The following is a 20,626-nucleotide window of genomic DNA, read 5'->3' as shown; positions in this document are numbered from 1 at the left end:
GATAAAAATTGCATTCAATCTATAAATTAATTGGGAAGAATTTGGCATCTTTACAGTGTTCGTCTTCCCATCCAGAAATACACATATGGACATTTAAAAATATCCTTTTATATGTCTCAGTGGAATTTTGTTGTTTTCTTTATATAAATTCAACACATTTTTTATTAAAGTATTTTAAGATAATTTTATATATGTGCTACCTTTTTAATGGAATCTTTTCCCCCTTTAGTTTAGATCCAGTGTTTTTAATATCACTTTTCCCCCAATGATTGCCAAGTACTGACAAGAATCTAAGGGGAAAATATATTTGTTTCTTTTCAAGCTTATACACTCAGAGATTTAGAAGTAGAACTGACTCTAAATGTAACATAAAACTGGAATCCTGAAAAGTCAGATTTATTTAAAAATCATGTAACTGATGGGACGTCCTTGGCAGTCCAGTGATTAGGACTCCATGCTCCCAATGCAGGGGACGTAGGTTCTATCCGTGGTTGAGGAACTAAGATCCCATATTCTGTGGGTGTGGCCAAAAAAATTACCATGTCACTTATTAGCGAAGGGCTTCCCTGGTGGCTCAGTGGTAAAGAATCTGCCTGCCAAGGTAGGAGACGAAGGTTTGATCCCTGGATCGGGAATCTCCCCTGGAGAAGGAAGCGGCAACCTCTCCAGTATTCTTGCCTGGGAGATCCCATGGACAGAGAAGACTGGCGGGCTACAGTCCACAGGGTCACAAAGAGTCGGACAGGACCTAGCAACTAAACAACAACGTATTAGAAAAGTAGCTAACAGATGAATACTCGCAAATTTCCATACTCTTTTCGCGGAGGACATCCAGAACTTAACTGTCCAAAGCCAAACTCGCGCTCTCCTCCCTCGTATTAATCTCCTACAACTACGGTAACCAATCACCCCAGCCGTAGTGACTTAGCACACGTTTGTCAGCGTTCTGTTCTGGAGGCCAGAAATCCAAAATGGGCCTCGCTGGGCCAAAATCAAGGTGTCAGCAGAACCACACTGCACCCAGAGGCTCTAGGGAAAGAGTCATTTCCAGCTTCTGCAGGCCACCTGCGTTCCTTGGCTCATGGTACCTTCCTCCATGTCCAAAGCCAGCAGCTTAGCATCTTCCAGTCTCTCTCTGACTCTTTACTGAGCCTCCTCCTTCCCTCTTCCACCTTTAAGGACCCTTGAGATTACATGGGGCCCACCTGGATAGTCTAGGAATAACCTCCCGTTGTAAGGTCAATGACCTTAATTCTGTCTCTCAATACAACCCTCTCCCAGCTTTCCCATGGAACATAACTGCACGTTTCAGGGATTCAGACATGGACATCTTTGGAGGGCCATTAGTCTGCCCACCTCAGCAAGGATGCACTTTCAAAGTGTTGATTTAAGCACATTAGCCCTCTCCCTGAAGCAGTTCAGCAACTTCCTATAGCCCTTTGGATTACAGCCGGAGTCCTTAAGTGGCCCACCAGGCCCTGAGCGATCTCAGTCACCCTGCAGGATCACTGGGCTCCATGCTCATCCTGTGTACTCTGGCCGCACAGCTTCGTCCAGTTCCTTGAATGTACTTGCTGTCTCTTGCCTCGAGACCCTTGCACATGCTGTCCTCTCTGCTGGACAGCTCTTCCCTGCCCTGTACCTCCCTGTTAACTCTTAACTCCGATCTCAACCCCATCCGCTTCCTCAGGTACCACTTCCCTGACCTCCGCACCCGGCTCCTCTATCCTGCCCTCTCATGGCGCCTTCTGTCTCTCTCCTGAGGTGCTCAGCTTCCCTGGTGGCCCAGATGGTAAGGAATCTGCCTGCAATGCAGGAAACCTGGGTTCAATCCCTGGGTTGGGAAGATCCCCTGGAGGAGGGCATGGCAACCCACGCCAGTATTCTTGCCTGGAAAATTCCCATGAACAGGGGAGCCTGGCGGGCTGCAGTCCACGGAGGTCGCAAAGAGTCAGACACGACTGAGCGACTAAGCACAGCACACAGAGCACAAGACACTTAGCACACTGGTGGTTCCACTTTCTTGTTTAATTATTTAATTCCCTCCCTGTCTGGACTAAAAGCTGCAAGGGACTCTGTTTCTCTCTGGCTCACCCCTACATCTTCAGCACCTAATGCTCCTGGTTCATAGTGGCTTTTAGGGTGTATCTGATGAATAAATAAATGAACTCAAGGATCTACTTTTTAATATACTTTTTAAAATTTTATTTTATTATGTATCTATTTTGGGCTGTGCTGGGTCTTGCTTGCTTTATGTGAGCTTTCTCGAGGCACAGCGAGCAGGGACTACTCTCCAGTTGCGGAGCATGGGCTCCAGGGCACGCAGGCTTCAGGAGTTGCATCACGTGGGCCTGGCTGCTCTGTGGCACGTGGAATCTTCCCAAACCAGAGACTGAACCCCTGTCCCCTGCACTGGCAGGCAGATTCTCATCCACTGCACCACCAGGGAAGTCCTCAAGAATCTATTTCTAAGAGAAAAGGTTTTTAATGATGTGTTCACTGGCACAAATATAAAAGCAGAAAGACCAGGGCATTTCCAAAGTCCAGCAGACATGCAAATTATTATAGATCCATTTGGTAATGCCACATGTACTCAGTTGCTCAGTGGTGTACCACTTCTCACGCCTCCATGGACCGTACCTGCCAGACCCCTCTGTCCACAGAGTGTTCAGGCAAGAATACTAGAGTGGGTTGCCGTTTGCTACTCCAGAGGATGAAATCATATACAGCCATTAAAGTGGAAATAATCAAGACTATAATGATGGGGGGTAAATGTTTCTAGTACATTTAAATTAGCAGGATACAGAATTTCTTACCCTAATCAGAAAGCAAAGTGCCACAGTGATCACAGTAATTGCTTTAAGACTATTAGAGAGTGAGTGATACTGCTTTTCTCCCGTTTCCAAACTTTCCTATTCACATGTTCAATACCGCACTTGTTCCTTGGATGCCAGTGTGTGCCGAGTCAAATGTAATAAACTTTCCTATGCACATGTTCAATACCGCACTTGTTCCTTGAATGCCAGTGTGGCCGAATCAATGTAATAAAAATGTGATAAAATGTAAAGACTGCAAGTTTCCAGTCAAGTCAGGAGGAAAACCAATCCTGATATAATGCAGAGGGCCTAACATTCATGGACTGTCACTGTGTTTGAAAAACATGGATTCCTTTACCACAGGAAACCATAGCACCATAGGCCAAGAAAATACTTTCAGATTAGGTTCATCATCATTATGGCATTACAATTTTTAATTTGGGGGGGCGGATTGTAGGAGTAGACCCATTTCATTCAGGCTTTGAAGATTTCCTTAATTGTCTTTCTAGTCCTTGAAAGTGAAAGTGAAAGTCGCTCAGTCGTATCCAACGCTTTGCCACCCCATGGACTATGGGGTGAAGTCCATGGAATTCTCCAGGCCAGAATACTGGAGTGGGTGGCCTTTCCCTTCTCCAGGGGATCTTCCCAACCCAGGGATTAAACCCAGGTCTCCTGCATTGCAGGTGGATTCTTTACTAACTGAGATATTCTTTACTAAGCCCCTTTTTCTAGTCCTTAATCACCACTTTCTAAGACATAGACTGTGTACCCGGAAGGAAAACACCTGGGATCGTGATGAATTTTTCCTGGTCCCTTGGTTCAGGTACATAAAAAAGTTGTGTGCAGGTGGGCACAGGGACACCGCTGATGCCTGCCTAACGCAGACTTGTTCCCCAAAGTCAGTGTGTCCTCAGCCCCCAATTCTAGGAAACTGGAAAAACAGTTTCCCCAACATAACTTCTCTTGGTTTCATCTTCTTGTGGCACTCAGAGGCACTCAGTGACTCTGCCTCTGTGCTGGAGCATAATGTAAATACTTAATTTGTTTAATAAATATCCTGAAATAGCCCCGTGGAGTTGTTACTAGAAGGGCACGAACCTTTTAACTCACTCCGCCAGCACCGATCAGCACTTAATGTCTTTAATGATCGTCGGGATCTTTTTTAGTGGCTGGAATACTCCATAATCAATGATGTGGCCCTGCCTGGAGGCAGGAGAGACTGGATAATGGGAGGAAAATGTCACACTGGATGGGGCCAGTAATTTGAATCCCTGAAATCTGTATTGCTGGGGCCGTTTATGGGCGAGTCCAGTTTCTTCCTAAGGCTAGAAGAGCCCCACCGCAACCACCACACACACACACACACACACACACACACACACACACACACTCCTAATGTGATTTACACATTACTGAAACCCCACCATGAGCCAGCTTGTGTTCTCAGCCTAAAACCTTTGAAGACTCTCACTGGCCCTCCCACCCACTCTGGAAGGCAAATGTTATGCCAGCTTCCGGCACTGTGGTCACCCCCTGGAGAGTGGATTGTCAGTCCTGGGCAGGTGGGGAGAGGTCTAGCAGGACAAGAGGGTTGTGCACTTTGTGGGACCTCATTAAGGCTGGGGGAAGAGGGGCATCCCTTCTTCTTCCCCCATCCTCATACTAACCTTGGGAGCTAGTCTTTCAGGGAAAGAAAGAAGTCCTGTCTGCTAGCAGGTTTCAGTGCTCAAGTGCTCTCTCTGCGCTTGGATTTGGGGGCCCCTTGATCTTAGCCCAGCATTTGATTGATTTGGCCATGTTCATTCTCTTTGCATTTCCCAATTTTCTAAACCTTTGCCATGTGCCCTCTGAACCTTCATCTCTTTCGGCTGAAATTCTCATAGGAAAAGCCCTCGTGTTCATTCCATTTGGTGTGCCTCTGCTGTTACAAGTGGCCTTTGAAGAACAGGGTTCTTCTGATAACCTGAGGGAATTGTTTCATTATGAAATGTTTCATTTTTTTAATGTTGCTTATTATTGTCCACAGACCCAGAGTTTTTACATGCTGAGAGTATGTTGTAAACAAAGCCATCAATAATTTATTATAATTATGCAGAAGTAAGGCCAGGTTTTCCATTGGCTCAGCGACACACATCACTGAAAAGTGGCCTGAGAAGTGAAATCTTATTTTTCCCAAATGGATTATTTAAAACTGGAGTGTGAACAGTTAAAAATCTTAATTTTTATAAATTCCTGTACTCTTCATTTAGTGAGAAAAATGACTTGATAGGATTTTCAAACAATGTTCCTATAACCAAGTTATTAATATATAGAATTAATCCCTTGGATTACTGGTGCGTCTCTGCTAACACAGGATGAGAGTATGTTTCAGGATTTGGCCATGCCACAGTCCCTGGGGTGACTGTCAGGTCCTGTTCACTCCTTTGAAATGCGAGGGCTTTTAATTAGAAGGAACAATGGATATTCTTTCTTTCTATATTATTATATTATTATCATTCTGTTGCCAGAACTCCCAGTGGCATCTAATTGCAAGGGAGGCTGGAAAATGTGGCTTAGCTATGTTCTCAGGAAGAAAAGGAAACAAGTTTTGTTGAACACATAGCAGACTCTGCCATGGAAACAGACTCCAGCCATCCCAAAGTGGATAAACAGAGGGTCAGTGATCCCAGCTCCTTTTCCTACCAATTTGTTTTATCCCCACCAACTTGAAATGCCTCTTTTGATCACTGCTGAATTCCCATGTATGTGTGTGTATGTATGTGTATCTGGATGCCATTCTCATTCATTAATTCCTGGGCCATAAGCACACTGAGGCTTTATATTTTGTTTTGATATCATTATTATTTTTTGGAAAAAAAATTCTCCTGGCATATTTCTTTATCCAGATAAACTTTAGATTCAATTTATCTGTCTTCCTTAAAAAAGGAAAGCACAAATAAGTAAACAAAAAATTCCACAGTCCCCCTAAATGTATTATGAAAGATATATTCCACTCAAAAACGTCATACTACTGGGGGAAATAAGCATCACCTGACAATTGGTGTTTTCTGACTCCGAGGAAGTATGCTTTTGAAAAAGCAAGCTTCCCTGTCCGACAGGGGCTAACAGCATTATCAGCAGGGCATTTATAAATGGCTCGATGTTTAGAGTTCATATTTCATCTTCAACTCTATTTGTTGCATTAGCAAAATGAAGCTCATTAAGCTTTATTCTTTTAGCCCATCTCTCCAAGCATCTGAACCCACTAATACTCAGCTTTCTTGTCTGGAAGTATGTAATCTTTCCTACATCACACTTGAAAGTTCAGCTCATTCCTAAACCTCCAATCAAGGCTATGAACTTGTTGTTTTCAGAGAGGCCACATCTGTGCACAGAGCCATTACGCCATCTGTTAAAGTGGTCAGAGTTCATTTTATTGCCTCCTTTGTGGAAGGACTTGTACTGTAAAAGCATGTGTTATTGAAAACATAATTTTCCTCATCATTATGCTTTCTTTCTAGCCAGATCATAACCTGCTAGAAGTCTATGGAGCATAGTGTGAAAAGCTCTTCAGAAGAGCTGTTCTTAAGAGATTAAATGATTGCCATCTCTGGCCCACTTCTTTTATCTCATAATCAAGTTCACGATGATACTAGATATCTCAGCTGAAGTGATTATATATTTGAAATAGAAATGGCTTTCTCTCCATTCATGTTTCACACTGTTGAAGGCAGGATCATTTTTTTTCCTATTTTTATTTATATATGTTTATGGATCTTTACACCTGTCTGCAGGGTTGAAGACTCAAAACTACTTTTTAAAAGCTAAAAATGGCTGGTTGGGGGTTGGCTTGCCATTTTAGACTTTTGGTACAAATACACTAGTAGTAGATTGAGATCCAGCATAGATTGATCACAATGTAGAGCTGTATCAGCTTAGCAATCATAGCCCAGCCATTCGGCTTGACCAGCGAGAAGCCTGGAATTCACAGCAGCTGAGACACTTGCCCAGGGTCGCCCAGCCTCGCTGAGACAAAAGCTCACTCCTGGGCCTTTTCCGGTGGACCACACCGCTCCCTGCTGTATTGAGAGCAGGCCTCTTAGACAGATATGGCATGCGGGGGGAACAGAGGACCTAGTGACCCAAAAGTATAGGAACCAGATTTTTTTATTATTAGTTCAGAGAGACTCACTTGGGTTTTGTTCTTTATCCCTACAGCTCTCTGACATAAGCTATTTCCTGCCATCACAACTTCTCTTCCAGAGACGCAAACTGAGTAAAAAGATCAGGTCACTGTGTATTAGCGGTTCTGCTCAAGCACGTACGGAGAAGGGATATGAAACTCTGCCAGAAATGAGACTTTGGGCTACATGCTGACTGCATTTATCCACATGTGCACAAGTGGTCAATAATCAGACATTCTGAAAGTACATTCTTTCCTCCTTTTAAAATACCTCTAGCTTTAAATAAGACTCCTTGTTTTAAAAACCCAGTAAATAGGAAAAAGTGAGTCATTATTTATGGTTAATCACTTTTGCCAGCTGTGACTGCATTTCCCATCCATTTTTCTTTTTTTTCCCCTTGGACTGTAGAATCTGTTCTGTCACTGTTTGGGAAAAAACCATATTGGTCACATCAATAGCTTCCTTCAGCACATAATCACAGCTAAGGCAGTGTAAACAAAGATTTTTGTTGGGATTGCAGTGAGAAAGTAACTTCTTTAGAATGCAGAATTATGGAGACTAATCCAGCATCTTCAGATAGCACCCAAAGGGAAAATCTGAGTTATTTCAGGGTTTCTTTCAAAATGGAATAATTATTTCAAAACTATTGAACTTATGAGTGTCTACTCTATGGCTACAAAGTTCCAGATATTGCAAAGTTCAGAAAAGATTTCAGGTGGGACACCAGACATGTCAGGATGCTTTTATTTGCACGTACCAGAAAATACTTTTTAGACTGCTTTTAACAACACAGGGAATTTATTGGATCATGTAACTAAGAGTTTTGAAACTGGGCATGCTTCAGGCCTGGTTGATTAGGCTCCAATTCACTCTGTAATTCTTCTGACTCTTCCCTTCACTGTATGTAGCACCACTTTCAGGCTGATAATTGACCATGAAAAGCAGAAGCATAAATTTTTAGATCAGTGACTCAGAGAACTGTTATGAAAGTTGTACTCTTGTGTCAGGAAAACGACTGCTGTAAGGTCCTGTCATCTCTGCATCCCAGCTGTCCAGTGAGACAGCTTCTTCTTAGCTGACAAACAAAATGCCCAGGCTTCATCATGACTGACCCAACTCTTTACCCAGAATCCACCTGCCAGTGTAGGAGACGCGAGATGTTCAATCCCTGGGTCAGGAAGATCCCCTGGAGTAAGAAATGGCAAGCCACTCCAGTATTCTTGCCTGGAGAATCCCCAGGAGCAGAGAGGAGCCTGGCAGGCTACAGTCCATGGGGTCACAAAGAGTCAGACACAACTGACTGCTGAGCACATATGCACACAACTCTTTACCCATCAGCAGTGGTCAGAGGAGGAATGTCATGTCCTTAGTAGCCAATGATCCCTCAAACCAGTCACTATAGTAAGGAGAGTGGGATTAAACTGGTTGGCTTAAACCAGTGGGATCCCACTTCCAGAACTTGGGGTGGGATCCATTCACCCAAACCACACAGCTGAGTAGCACAGGTGATGGGGAGGTAACCAACAGCATGCACTGTGTCTCTCATCTAGTAGGCAGAACCTGGTCCTAAGGAGGCCAGAGTTTTGCCTGGTTTGTGTCATCCTTTCTTCCTGGCCTGCCTTTTATCCTCCATAGTTCATCCTAAGTGGCCAATTCCACCACCTGCCCACAACCAGTCCATAGCTATACCTCTGTGTCCAGAAGGCAGAAGAACACTCTTATATTGAGGAATACATGATCCTCAGTTCAGTTCAGTTCAGATGCTCAATCGTGTCCGATTCTTTGTGACCCCATGAATCGCAGCACGCCAGGCCTCCCTGTCCATCACCAGCTCCCGGAGTTCACCCAAACTCATGTCCATCGAGTCGGTGATGCCATCCAGCCATCTCATCCTCTGTCGTCCCCTTCTCTTCCTGCCCCCAATCCCTCCCAGCATCAGGGTCTTTTCCAATGAGTCAACTCTTCGCATGAGGTGGCCAAAGTACTGGAGTTTCAGCTTTAGCATCAGTCCTTCCGAAGAACACCCAGGACTGATCTCCTTTTAGAATGGACTGGTTGGATCTCCTTGCAGTCCAGGGGACTCTCAAGAGTCTTCTCCAATATCACAGGTCAAAAGCATAAATTCTTTGGTGCTCAGCTTTCTTCTCAGTCCAACTTTCACATCCATACATGACCACTGGAAAAACCATAGCCTTGACTAGACGGACCTTTGTTGGCAAAGTCATGTCTCTGCTTTTGAATATGCTATCTAGGTTGGTCATAACTTTCCTTCCAAGGAGTAAGCGTCTTTTAATTTCATGGCTGAAATCTCCATCTGCAGTGATTTTGGAGCCCCCCAAAATAAAGTTTGACACTGTTTCCCCATCTATTTCCCATGAAGTGATGGGACCGGATGCCATGATCTTAGTTTTCTGAATGCTGAGCTTTAAGCCAACTTTTTCACTCTCCTCTTTCACTTTCATCAAGAGGCTTTTTCTTTTTAGTTCCTCTTCACTTTCTGCCATAAGGGTGGATCATGGAAAAAGGAAGAGAGTTCCAGAAAAACATCTATTGCTGCTTTAAGGACTATGCCAAAGCCTTTGACTGTGTGGATCACAAGAAACTGTGGAAAATTCTGAAAGAGATGAGAATACCAGACCACGTGACCTGCCTCTTGAGAAACCTGTATACAGGTCAGGAAGCAACAGTTAGAAGTGGACAAGGAACAACAGACTGGTTCCAAATAGGAAAAGGAGTTCGTCGAGGCTGTATATTGTCACCCTGTTTATTTAACTTATATGCAGAGTACATCATGAGAAACGCTGGACTGGAAGAAACACAAGCTGGAATCAAGATTGCCGGGAGAAATATCAATAACCTCAGATATGCAGATGATACCACCCTTATGGCAGAAAGTGAAGACGAACTAAACTACTCACCTAAAGTCTAAATACCATGTATTGTTGGCAGACTAAATAGTAGTAAATAAGACATGCACATGAGACAATGAAGAGAAGATTCTCTTTTTCTGGCTGTCCTTGGCATTTCAATTGCTTGAAACTTCAAACTTCAGAGCTCTTCTGAAAGGCAATATTTAATTTGGTCTGAAAGTCAGTTCCCGAAGAGAAGAAGCTGATCTGTTTCAATAGTGAGTTCCCTGTTACCTGAACGAGACTCTGCTGTGACATGCTACCGCTGATGGCAATTTAAATGCCCGTGAGAACTTCATCTCTCAAACTTTCGTCCATGTCAGCCTGAGATCTTCCTGAAGGCAGAGCTTTAGATGAGGGCTTCGCGCAGGTTGCTTGTTTGGGGTACAGCCTCGGGGAGCAAGCGTGGACCGGTGAGTGAGGGCAAGCCTGAGGTGAAGGAGGGCTTCCCTGAGTCCAGAGAGCCACCCCGGAAGGACCAAAGAAAAGTGACTATCCACTGACACCTGTCCCCTCACGGGTCAAGAATCAGCTGGGGGCGTTAACGCCTCTTTTCATACTCGCGACTGTGTGGGCGAGGGCCGCCCCGGGTTGGAGCCACGGGGGGCGGCTGGAAGCACGTGGGAGGCGCTGCAGCAAAAGAGAGCGGCGAGAGAGGCGGGGCGGGAAGGCGTGCGGGCTCGCTGAGGTGAAGGCGCCAGACAGCCGCGGAGGGAGCCGCCGAAGACCGGAAGCGGCTAACCGCTTCTTCCGGCTTTCTGTGCGTCTGAGTGGTTTCCCTTAACACACGTCTTACCAAGGTAGAATTAACGAACGCCTGGCCGACTGAACGGCCGCCGAGCCCCACAGGCCTCTCAGCGACAAGAGGCGAGCGCGCCGGCGGGGAGGACCGGCGGGCGCCGGGAGGGCCGGGCGCAGCGCCGGTCTTCAGTGGCCGTCCGCTCGCGCCCAGCAGGGGCTCCTGGCTTGGAGGGCCAGTTTAGCTGTCGCCGTTCAGTCAGTATGACAGCTCTGACACTAACATAACGGCAGTTTTGACCTTTTTCCTTTAAATTACTCCGTGAAGAATCAGAGAAAAAGAGGGCCTCTCTCCCTTTCCCCCCACCCCTCAAGTTCCACTCAGAAAACTTTTCTCATCTCAGTCTTTGCCTCCACGTTAAATTTCTCATCCATGTTTCAGGTGAGCTAAATGGGGCGTCAACTTCCAATGCTCATGTGACTATCCCAGTGACTCAGAGTAACTGCGACTGCCCGCCTGTGCGCTGCGAACACAGACGTGCCCGCCGCTGGCTCTGTTAGCACCCCCGAGGGCTTGCCTCCCCAGAGGTCTTCTCTGGGCTCCACCAAAACCTTGGTGTCGGTGGGGCAGAGCATTGAGGCAACTATCTGCTTAATCCAGCCAAGAAACACGGGTGCCTCCCCTGCCCCGAAATCACTTGTTTGGGGCCTGGGGGTGTCTTTAAAGCAGTTTTCTAGTAAGTGTAGATTTAGCTGGAATGTTCCAGAGAATGGCTCCACCTCTGGCTCCTCTCACTTCAGTTTAGTCGCTCAGTCGTGTCCTACTCTTTGCGACCCCATAAACCTCAGCACACCAGGCCTCCCTGTCCATCACCAACTCCCAGAGTTCACTCAAACTCATGTCCTTCGAGTCGGTGATGCCGCCCAACCATCTCATCCTCTGTTGTCCCTTTCTCCTCCTGCCCCCAATCCCTCCCAGCATCAGGGTCTTTTCCAATGAGTCAGCTCTTCATATCAGGTGGCCAAAGTATTGGAGCTTCAGCTTCAACATCAGTCCTTCCAATGAACACCCAGGGCTGATCTCCTTTAGGACGGACTGGTTGGATCTCCTTAGTCCAAGGGACTCTCAAGAGTCTTCTCCAACACCACAGTTCAAAAGCATCAATTCTTGGGTGCTCAGCTTTCTATATAGTCCAACTCTCACATCCATACATGACTACATAGCTTTGACTAGATGGACCTTTGTTGACAAAGTAACGTCTCTGCTTTTTAATATGCTATCTAGGTTGATCATAACTTTCCTTCCAAGAAGTAAGTGTCTTTGAATTTCATGGCTGCACTCACCAGCTACAGTGATTTTGGAGTCCAAAAAAATAAAGTCAGCCACTGTTTCCACTGTTTCCCCATCTATTTCCCATGAAGTGATGGGACCAGATGCCATGATCTTCGTTTTCTGAATGCTGAGCTTTAAGCCAACTTTCTCACTCTTCTCTTTCACTTTCATCAAGAGGCTCTTTAGTTCTTCACTTTCTGAAGGTGGTGTCATCTGCATATCTGAGGTTATTGATATTTTTCCTGGCAATCTTGATTCCAGCTTGTGCTTCATCCAGCCCAGTGTTTCTCATGATGTACTCTGCATATAGGTTAAATAAGCAGGGTGACAATACACAGCCTTGACGTACTCCTTTTCCTATTTGGAACCAGTCTGTTGTTCCATGTCCAGTTCTAACTGTTGCTTCCTGACCTGCATACAGGTTTCTCAAGAGGCAGGTCAGGTGATCTGGTACTCCCATCTCTTTCAGAATTTTCCACAGTTTCTTGTGATCCACACAGTCAAAGGCTTTGGCATAGTCAATAAAGCAGCAATAGATGCTTTTCTGGAACTCTCTCACCTTTTTTATGATCCAGCGCATGTTGGCAATTTGATCTCTGGTTCCTCTGTCTTTTCTAAAACCAGCTTGAACATCTGGAAGTTCACGGTTCACGTATTCTAGCTCTGTGGTTTTCAACCAGGGATGGTTTTGTCCCGCAGCCTTCCCAGGAGACACCTGGCCACATCTGGAGACAGTTTTGACTGTCCCTGTGGGGAAGGGTCCTCCTGGCATCAGATGGGTAGAAACCAGGGATGCTGCTAAACACCCTACAGTGCGCAGGCCTGACAGCCCTCATGGCAGAGAGTGATCCGGCCCCAAATGTCAACAGCACCCAGATTGAGAAATCCTGCTCTAATGAAGATTTAGACATTGTGAAATAAGGTCACTTGTTTAGAAAATTCAGACCAAAAAGAAAGGAAATACTCCTTCAGTTGAAAAAGATATCAATACTAAAGAATATTTTAATCCAAAACAGCCCATAAAACAAATTTGTGTTTAGTTTATAATCTTCCACTTCTGCCCAAATGAATATAAATGTTTATGAGATTACAGTTATAATATACATAGTATTTATTCTTCTTTCCACATAAAAACATCACTTTTACAGTCTTTACATCATTTCAATAGAGAATGTTCCATTGTTTCAATTCCTTCCCTGTTTGTTTCTCTCCTTCCTTTTTTTTTTTTTAAGTAACTTTAGCAAAAGCACGTACTCTGATTTGAAATCTGACTTTGGAGACCTAACAATGGGGCACTTGTGAATTATTTTACAATGAAAAGTATTTTCAAAACATTACAAGAAATTGTTAAAAGCGTCAGCCTCTCAGTTGTGTCCAACTCTTTGTGACCCCATGGACTGTAGCCTGCCAGGTTCCTCTGTCCATGAAATTCTCCAGGCAAGAATAGTGGCGTGGGTTGCTATTCCTTTCTCCAGGGGATCTTCCTGACCCAGGGATTGAACCCAGGTCTCCTGCATTACAAGCAAATTGTTTACCTTCTGAGCCACCAGGGAAGCCCCTTAAAAGAAATTGGTATGATATAAATATTGTTGCACAAGGAACATGTACTACTTGTGAGAAACATTTGCTGTTTATGTCTTTTTTAAGTTTAAAAACAACCTGTTTTTCTCTAGAATATAATGTTAGAGCAGCAGTACAGCTGAGCTTAATAAAAATTTCACAGTGTGAAACCTTGGCTCCTTCAAGGTGGGGACCACTTAGCCTTTAGATCACAGGGAAACATCTCGTCTGGGCTAAGTCCACGCCACATCCCAAAAAGGAGAGAGAATCTTGCTTAACAAATCAGGATGTACAAAGACAAATGCTAAAGCTTATGCTGATAGAAGTAATTACAACCACTTATTGACAAGTCCAAAAAATGTTGGAATTTTAACAGATAAGAAAACTGTTGGGATTCAGCTGAATGGACAGAGTGTAGACTTGCCTGAAGTTCTCAGTGTATCGCGCGGTCACCCTGCGTCCTCCGCCCTTCAAAGTCCAGATAGGATTGCCTGGAACTCCCATTCCACTCCCTGTGGAATGTTACAGCACTTTATAAGGTTTTGCAAGTTTCTGGAAGGCCTGTGGCTCTGAGTTCTCATTTCTCTCTGAGCTCGTTCAGTTGATGGGTCATCTTCCCACCCCCCACTGACTTCTCCTGCTCTCTACTGCACCCACTCAGACTGAACGCATCGCCGAACTCCATCCTCTGTGCCAGATTCGGTGCACACACTGCAACCACACCATCCCCTCTCAGGCTGTGTGGCTGTCACAGTCCTTGGTGAAGATAAAAGACAAGTCATGACATGCAACACAAACAACCTCAGAGTCCACATAAACGTAGCAGTTAATTAAGGGCCTTTTGAGCACGGGGCCTTTCTTGGGCCATTTCTCCTCTCATTGCATCCCAGCCTCCTCCCCACCCGTCAGGAGGTCCTTCTTCTTGCATCTTTCCTCTTTTTTTCTCCTCACCACATGGCATTTGGGCTCTTAGTTCCCTGACCAGGAATCGAACCTGTGCCCCCTGAAGTGGAAAGTTGATGTCTTAACCACTGGACCACCAGGGAATTCCCTCTCTTATCTTTCTTGTCATCTCCTCCACCCAGATGTTCCTTAAATGTTCATACTGAGTTACACAGAGCAGTTCAACCCTCTGGAGTTCCTACTCCCCAGATCAATTCCAGCTCTCCCTTTGCATCTCAGAAACAAGCAAATCAAAAAGTCTTTAACTGGCTTTACATGTCTAGAAGGCAGTTACTGTTGTTCATGGCAATTTATTTTCCTCTCATCTATCTTTATAAACTGTTCATTCCTTTAAAAAGCCGGCTGTGAAATATAAGCCTGTGTGTGTGTGTGTATGTGTGTGTGTGTGTGTGAAGGTTGCTCAGTCATGTCCAGCCCTTTGCAACCCCATGGACTGTATAGTCCATGGCATTCTCCAGGCCAGAATACTGGAGTAGGTAGCCTTTCCCTTCTCCAGGGGATCTTCCCAACCCAGGGATCGAACCCAGGTCTCCCGAATTGCAGGCAGGTTCTTTACCAGTTGAGCCACCAGGGAAGCCCAAGAATACTGGAGCCGGTAGCCTATCCCTTCTCCAGCAGATCTTCCCGACTCAGGGATCGAATCAGGGTCTCCTGCATTGCAGGTGGATTCTTTACCAACTGAGCCACCAGGGAGGTGTGTGTGTGTGTGTTCAGGCTTATATTTCGTGTGTGTGTGTGTGTATATATATATATACATATATTCCTATGTCCAGTAAAAGAGCAGTTACTTACGTGGCTTCAAGTGCTTGGGCTCAGCTGGAGGGCAGGTCAGATGCAGACGTGTCCAGTGTTTCGCTACAGTTTCCAGCTTCCCGCTCTTTGTCTCTTATTGTTCAGCCTGACACTCAAGGGGTTCCTTCCATTCACTGCTCGTCTAGGCAACCTCAGTTTTTGGAGTCTATCTCTCACTTGGACTCTTGCATCTGGTGTGCGTTTACAAAATGTGGTTGGGCATGGAGCCCACAACTGACCATTCCTTATGGGTCCCTGAGCGATGGCTCCTAGGTGCCACCATCAGAGTGTTATGTCTCTGCCTAGGATTTCAACTCTGTAAAAACAGTGATGACGTACTTTCTTTAATCCCCCCAAACCTCCTGGGAGGCAGTAGATATTCCACAATGTTGTCCACTGTCTCCCCAGATTCACTTATTCGACAAATCCATTCACTCTATAAACAGTCATTGCCGACTGTGGGCCAAGAGATGGGGACCTTGCAGCAAACGAGAAAGTTCTTGCCTTCCCAGCGCTTATTTCTAGTTGGAGGTGGAATATTTCAGTGCTGAATGTGTGTCAGCGACGCCAAGACAGCACACTCTGGTTTCAGACGGAGAGTGTACTCCTTTTAGGGTTAAACGGTGTAAACAGACGCCATGAACCTTTCTGCATAATGACATCGGCCTCGTCTCCTCAGCACCACCGGTTCCGCCCACCAGCGCGTCTGCTCTTCCATCACACAGCAATCTGAGTGTGGGTGCTGTGAGAGCTTCCTTCTTTGGAATAATGCCGTCTGCAATGAAAAACAGTATTTTAGCTTTTAAAAGTATAGCTCTGAAATGTGAATTTCCTCTTCATTCTCCTTGAGACGACCGTGATACGTATGTGATGAGGAAGGGAAGTCAGAAGATGGTATTTTACCATGTCTCATTCTAAATATAAACATGATGTTCCTCCATTCATTATAAAAATGCCACTCCAAGCTTTATGAATAAACTTTCCCATTCTAATACCTCTTGGTTATACCGTAATCATTTTATGATGGGAAGCTTTGGCAAAGACGGCAAGAAAAATAAAAAGTTAATGCAATTACAAAAAGGTTATTTACTGAGAGAATCAGGCGAAGGGGTTTCCTTTTCTACAAGTATTCAGCATCTCAATAAGTGAATAAATGTACACACACATATATATAGAAACAGTTTATCCTAAATATTACTTTTCTAAGTTATCCACTTAACTCACCCTATGAGATTTATAGTTCAATCATCCCAGTTCAGAGTGGAAAGAAAAAAGGCCGTTTATCTAATCCAATTCCTTGGGAAAAAATACTTAGGCAATATAAAGAATCTTCAATTATCTAATTTAATAAAGGGGATGATTTATACTCTGTAGTCAGTAACATGTGATACTGATTATTTCTAATCCCTTAGAAGAGATCCGACATTCCGCTTTTGGTCCTGTACAGCATGAAATTGTCATGTATATTTCACCAAAAGAAGTAGCAAGAATAATGGGCCCCACAGTCTGCAGTCATTTTACACTAACATACTGCAACATGGTTTTGCCCTGGGGCAGAGAAGTAGGGATTTTTCTTTACTTCAAAAGAATGAAAAATTATTATCACTCTATCCCATACCGTTATAGACTTCAGAGACTTTGGCATGAAATATTCAGAAAGTTTATTTTAGAATTCAATATTTTAAAAGCCTGCTTTAAAACTATTATAGTGATTAGTGGCTCGGTTACTTGGACCAGTCCTTGCTTTAAAAAGCCCTTTGTCCTGGTTGATACCATTTGCTGTTTCAACAAAATATAGTTTGCGCCAACCCAGGAGCACCACATAAGGCATGTAATGCATTGTTTTAGACTGCCCCCTAAAGAGGAGCTGTGACCACAGCTCAACAGTTACCCCTCAAACACATGCTTGAAGTAAGCACTGCTTTCCCGGTAGCAGCTGAGCGTATTGTTACACCATGATTTTCTCCCTCTGCCGTGTGTTATGTTAACTAGGGGGACTGAGCACCATTTCTCTGCTCCCTGTTTAAAGGAGCTATGCCCCTGTCTCAGTGGCCGGAGGGACAAGGCACAACCCAGCTGAGGCCACCCACACCCTCAGCCGACCAGTCAGAGGCTCACGCCTTCACCTCTCTTCCTAGGATTCAGAAAAGCTTATCGGGTGTTTGTGAGGAATTAACAGAGCTTTCGAGGCCACGAATGAAGTCAGTGAAAACTTCTGGAGCTTGAGTTAGCTGTGTGGTAATTGCAACACAACTACTTCCATCTGGAACATCCTATTTACATAGAGAGATGTGTAGAATAGAGTGTAAAGCCCACATTTGGGAATTTAACCATCCTGACTTGAGTTTCATGTCTGTTACCAAGTGATCCTACCAGCACATTGAACATCAGTGTCTGCAGAATGGGCCCATCCTGCGTCTGTGCACAGATTCAGTGAGATGAAGGCAGTGCGAAGCAAGATGCCCGCCACTATAGTTATTTACTCCCAAAATGTTTTTCCTTTTTTAAAATATTTATTCATTTGGCTGCTTCAGGTCTTAGTTACGGCCTGTGGAATCTTCCTTGTTAAGCGTGAGATCTCTTTTTTTTAACGGTGGCCTGCATGATCTTTTTTAGCAGTAGCATGCAGGGTCTTTTAGTTTTGGCATTTAGGATCTAGTTCCCTGACCAGGGCCCCTGCACTGGGAGCAGGGAGTCAGCCACTTGACCACCAGATAAGTCCCCCAAAAGGTTTTTCTTACCTCCTAATTGTCTACGCCACACTTCTGTTGTGCAATGTATGATGGGAAAAATCAAAATGGTGTTGGTGTTGCTAAGAGCCCTCTGCCATGGGGCCAGGAGATCAGTAAGGAAGTGTGACTTACGGACATCAAGGTCCTTTGTCATCCAGAACACCTTCCAGAAACTCAAGATACTTACTGGACCCTTACCCTGAAACAACTTGTGAGTCCTCAAGGACAAATACTTTCTGGCTTGAGTCAGAGTCAATCACAGTTGTCACCGGGCAGCTTTTAACAACCCTGTGGCTTTTCATCTCTTCTTCAGGACACTTTCAGGGTTACCCAAGTTTGTATTTCCTGAATTGCAATTCTTCCAGAATCCAAATAAACTCTCCTCTTCTTTGCAGCCTCCTGCCTTGCTTTTTTGGTTGCCAGATGCATGTATGTTTATTGACATATCACAGAAAAAATTTGCAGGATGGCTAGAAAAACCATCACTCCTGCCTTTTTTAATATAAAAAATATAACTTGTGCATTTGGTGACATTCCTTTAAATGTATTGAATATATCATTTCTGTAGATTTTAATAAATACTTTTTCCTTTCCTTCTCTCCTTAGGTATTATCAATGCAAGGAAAAAAAAAAAGGATAGCCATTGACCTCAGCCTTCCCGCAGATAAGATAGAGAAATGCAGTGTGGAAGTAGGATGAAACTCACTGTAAATCACTTTCTGTTTCATTTTCCAGGGAAGTAGATCAAGACTCAGATGGTCATGTCAGCTTTAAAGACTTCGAATATGCCATGAACTCTGGACAAAAGCAAGCGTAATTACGGTGTGCTGCTTGTATGCAACTTCTGCGGAGACCAGAATAGATGGTGATGTAAAGAGATGTCAGATTCCACCCTAGCGATGGTGTCATACTGCATACCTTCCATTAAACTCTGTATATGGTCTTCAGATGCTCACGACTGCTTGCGTCTCAGACTCCTAGAGGTGGCTATTATAAGTCATCTTCTTCCATGCGGCCCTAGCCCTGAGTTCGGCTGCTGCTGGCACAGCCGCTAGGGTCGTCCCCAGCCCTTCCTCTTCACTTGCTGCCCCCGACTCCCACCCACATCACAGGCAGGGAGGCTCCACTCGTTTCCTGGTCCTCGACACCCACCCAGAGGCTCCGTGGCCCTCAGCAGGTCCTAACCCCCGAGGAGAGGGTGTTTTTCCTGCCACCAGTGCCGGGTTCCTCCGTGCGTTCAGCGTCGGTTGATCACATAATGGCACGTGCACGTACTGAGCGTTGACTGTCTTCCAGGCACTGAGCAAGGCTTCGGGAAAACAAAGATACAGACTTCTCTAAGAACAGGCACCGTGGGATTTCCCAGGCAAGGCTACTGGAATGGGTGCCATTTTCCTCTCCAGGGGATCTTCCCAACTCAGGGATCAAACCCTTCTCCTGCTTGGCAGGAGGATCCTTCACCAACAAGCCGCCTGGGAAGTCTACATGCATCCTTCGTATTCACCAAAATCAGCATCAAAGAATGGCCCTAGGGCACTAGCTGTGTACGACCGAGATACAGATTGGCTGTAATTAGTAAGTCTTTTCCAGCTGCACACAGAGGAAGAATAGGGTGCAGCAAGGATTTGGGGAGCAAAACTTATCTGCAGAATCCTTTAGAATGGCCTGGGCCTGGGGTTCTGCGGCAGAACAGCAAGCCCTGGGCTGCCCTCTCCTGGACTCTGACTGGTTCTGGAAGGTTCTTCCATGCACCAAGGGTCTTAGCCATCTGTGTTCCTGTTCTCCATGCTCTGCCCATCCACACCTGGGATCTAGGGACTGTGACCCTGGATATTCAGCACTTATTTGAAATAAATACTCATATCAATACTAATATTTTATCTGTAAGTGTTCAGAATTCCAAACATTAACAACATTGTGAAAACATCTAGTTTAAGTCTAATTTTAAAAGGATTAAAGGTCAAAGAAAAATGTAAATTTGTCAAGTAGAAACATTAACCAAGCATCCTTCTAACAGTTATTAGCAGATAAACTTAATTAACTGTCATAAATCAGAGGAACCTAAAGGGACTTCACAACTCAATGTAATTTGGTGTTCTGGATGGGATCATGGAACAGAAGAAAGGACATTAGGTAAACACTAGTGAGGTGTGGAATTTAGTTCATAATACTGTATCGATATTGGTTCATTGATTGTGACACATGTACCATAGCCAAGGACACACTCAGAAAATATTCATCACAGAGGAGACTGTGTAAGTATGTGGGAACTCTCTCTCCCAGCTTCACAATCTTGCTATAAACCTAAAACTATTCCAAAATAAAAAGGTTGTTAAAAAATAAAGTCTTATCCCAAAGTTAGCATATGCTAAGCATCCAAATGAAGAAAACTTTGAAAATCATTAAGAAGAACAAATGAAGTGTCATTCAAGAAAAAAAGTAGATCAGCAGGACTTTCGGCATCATGTGTGTTTTGGACGAATTGTTCTGACTGATGAAAAGCCCCTGGGCAGAGTTTTATTCAGCAAGCATTTTTATTGTAATTTGAATAGTTGAATCATTGGTCTTCATCTCAGTACATAAGTGATCCTGCTTTAAAAATTTTTAATTTAAAAATTAG

General features: G+C 44.6%; 1 protein-coding gene across 2 annotated transcripts in view; it reads left to right on the top strand.

Moving 5' to 3' along the window:
* The window catches only part of EFCAB11 (EF-hand calcium binding domain 11), a 169,615-nt gene extending 150,662 nt beyond the window's left edge, over positions 1-18,953 (top strand). The window contains exon 6 of one of the 2 annotated variants that reach the window (XM_061429683.1): positions 18,742-18,953. In XM_061429683.1, the coding sequence (XP_061285667.1) occupies positions 18,742-18,823 (82 nt within the window). In that variant the 3' untranslated portion in view covers positions 18,824-18,953. Of the gene's footprint in view, positions 1-7,013; positions 7,266-18,741 lie in introns of those variants that run through there. The other variant, XM_061429691.1, reaches the window with a different exon arrangement.
* Positions 18,954-20,626: the final 1,673 nt, after the last annotated feature.

The sequence above is a fragment of the Bos javanicus genome, chromosome 10 (genome assembly GCF_032452875.1).
Source record: "Bos javanicus breed banteng chromosome 10, ARS-OSU_banteng_1.0, whole genome shotgun sequence".
Classification (NCBI taxonomy): Eukaryota; Metazoa; Chordata; class Mammalia; order Artiodactyla; family Bovidae; genus Bos; species Bos javanicus.
The sequence above is the reverse complement of the archived record's forward strand: the minus strand, read 5'-3'. Positions and strand labels throughout refer to the sequence as shown.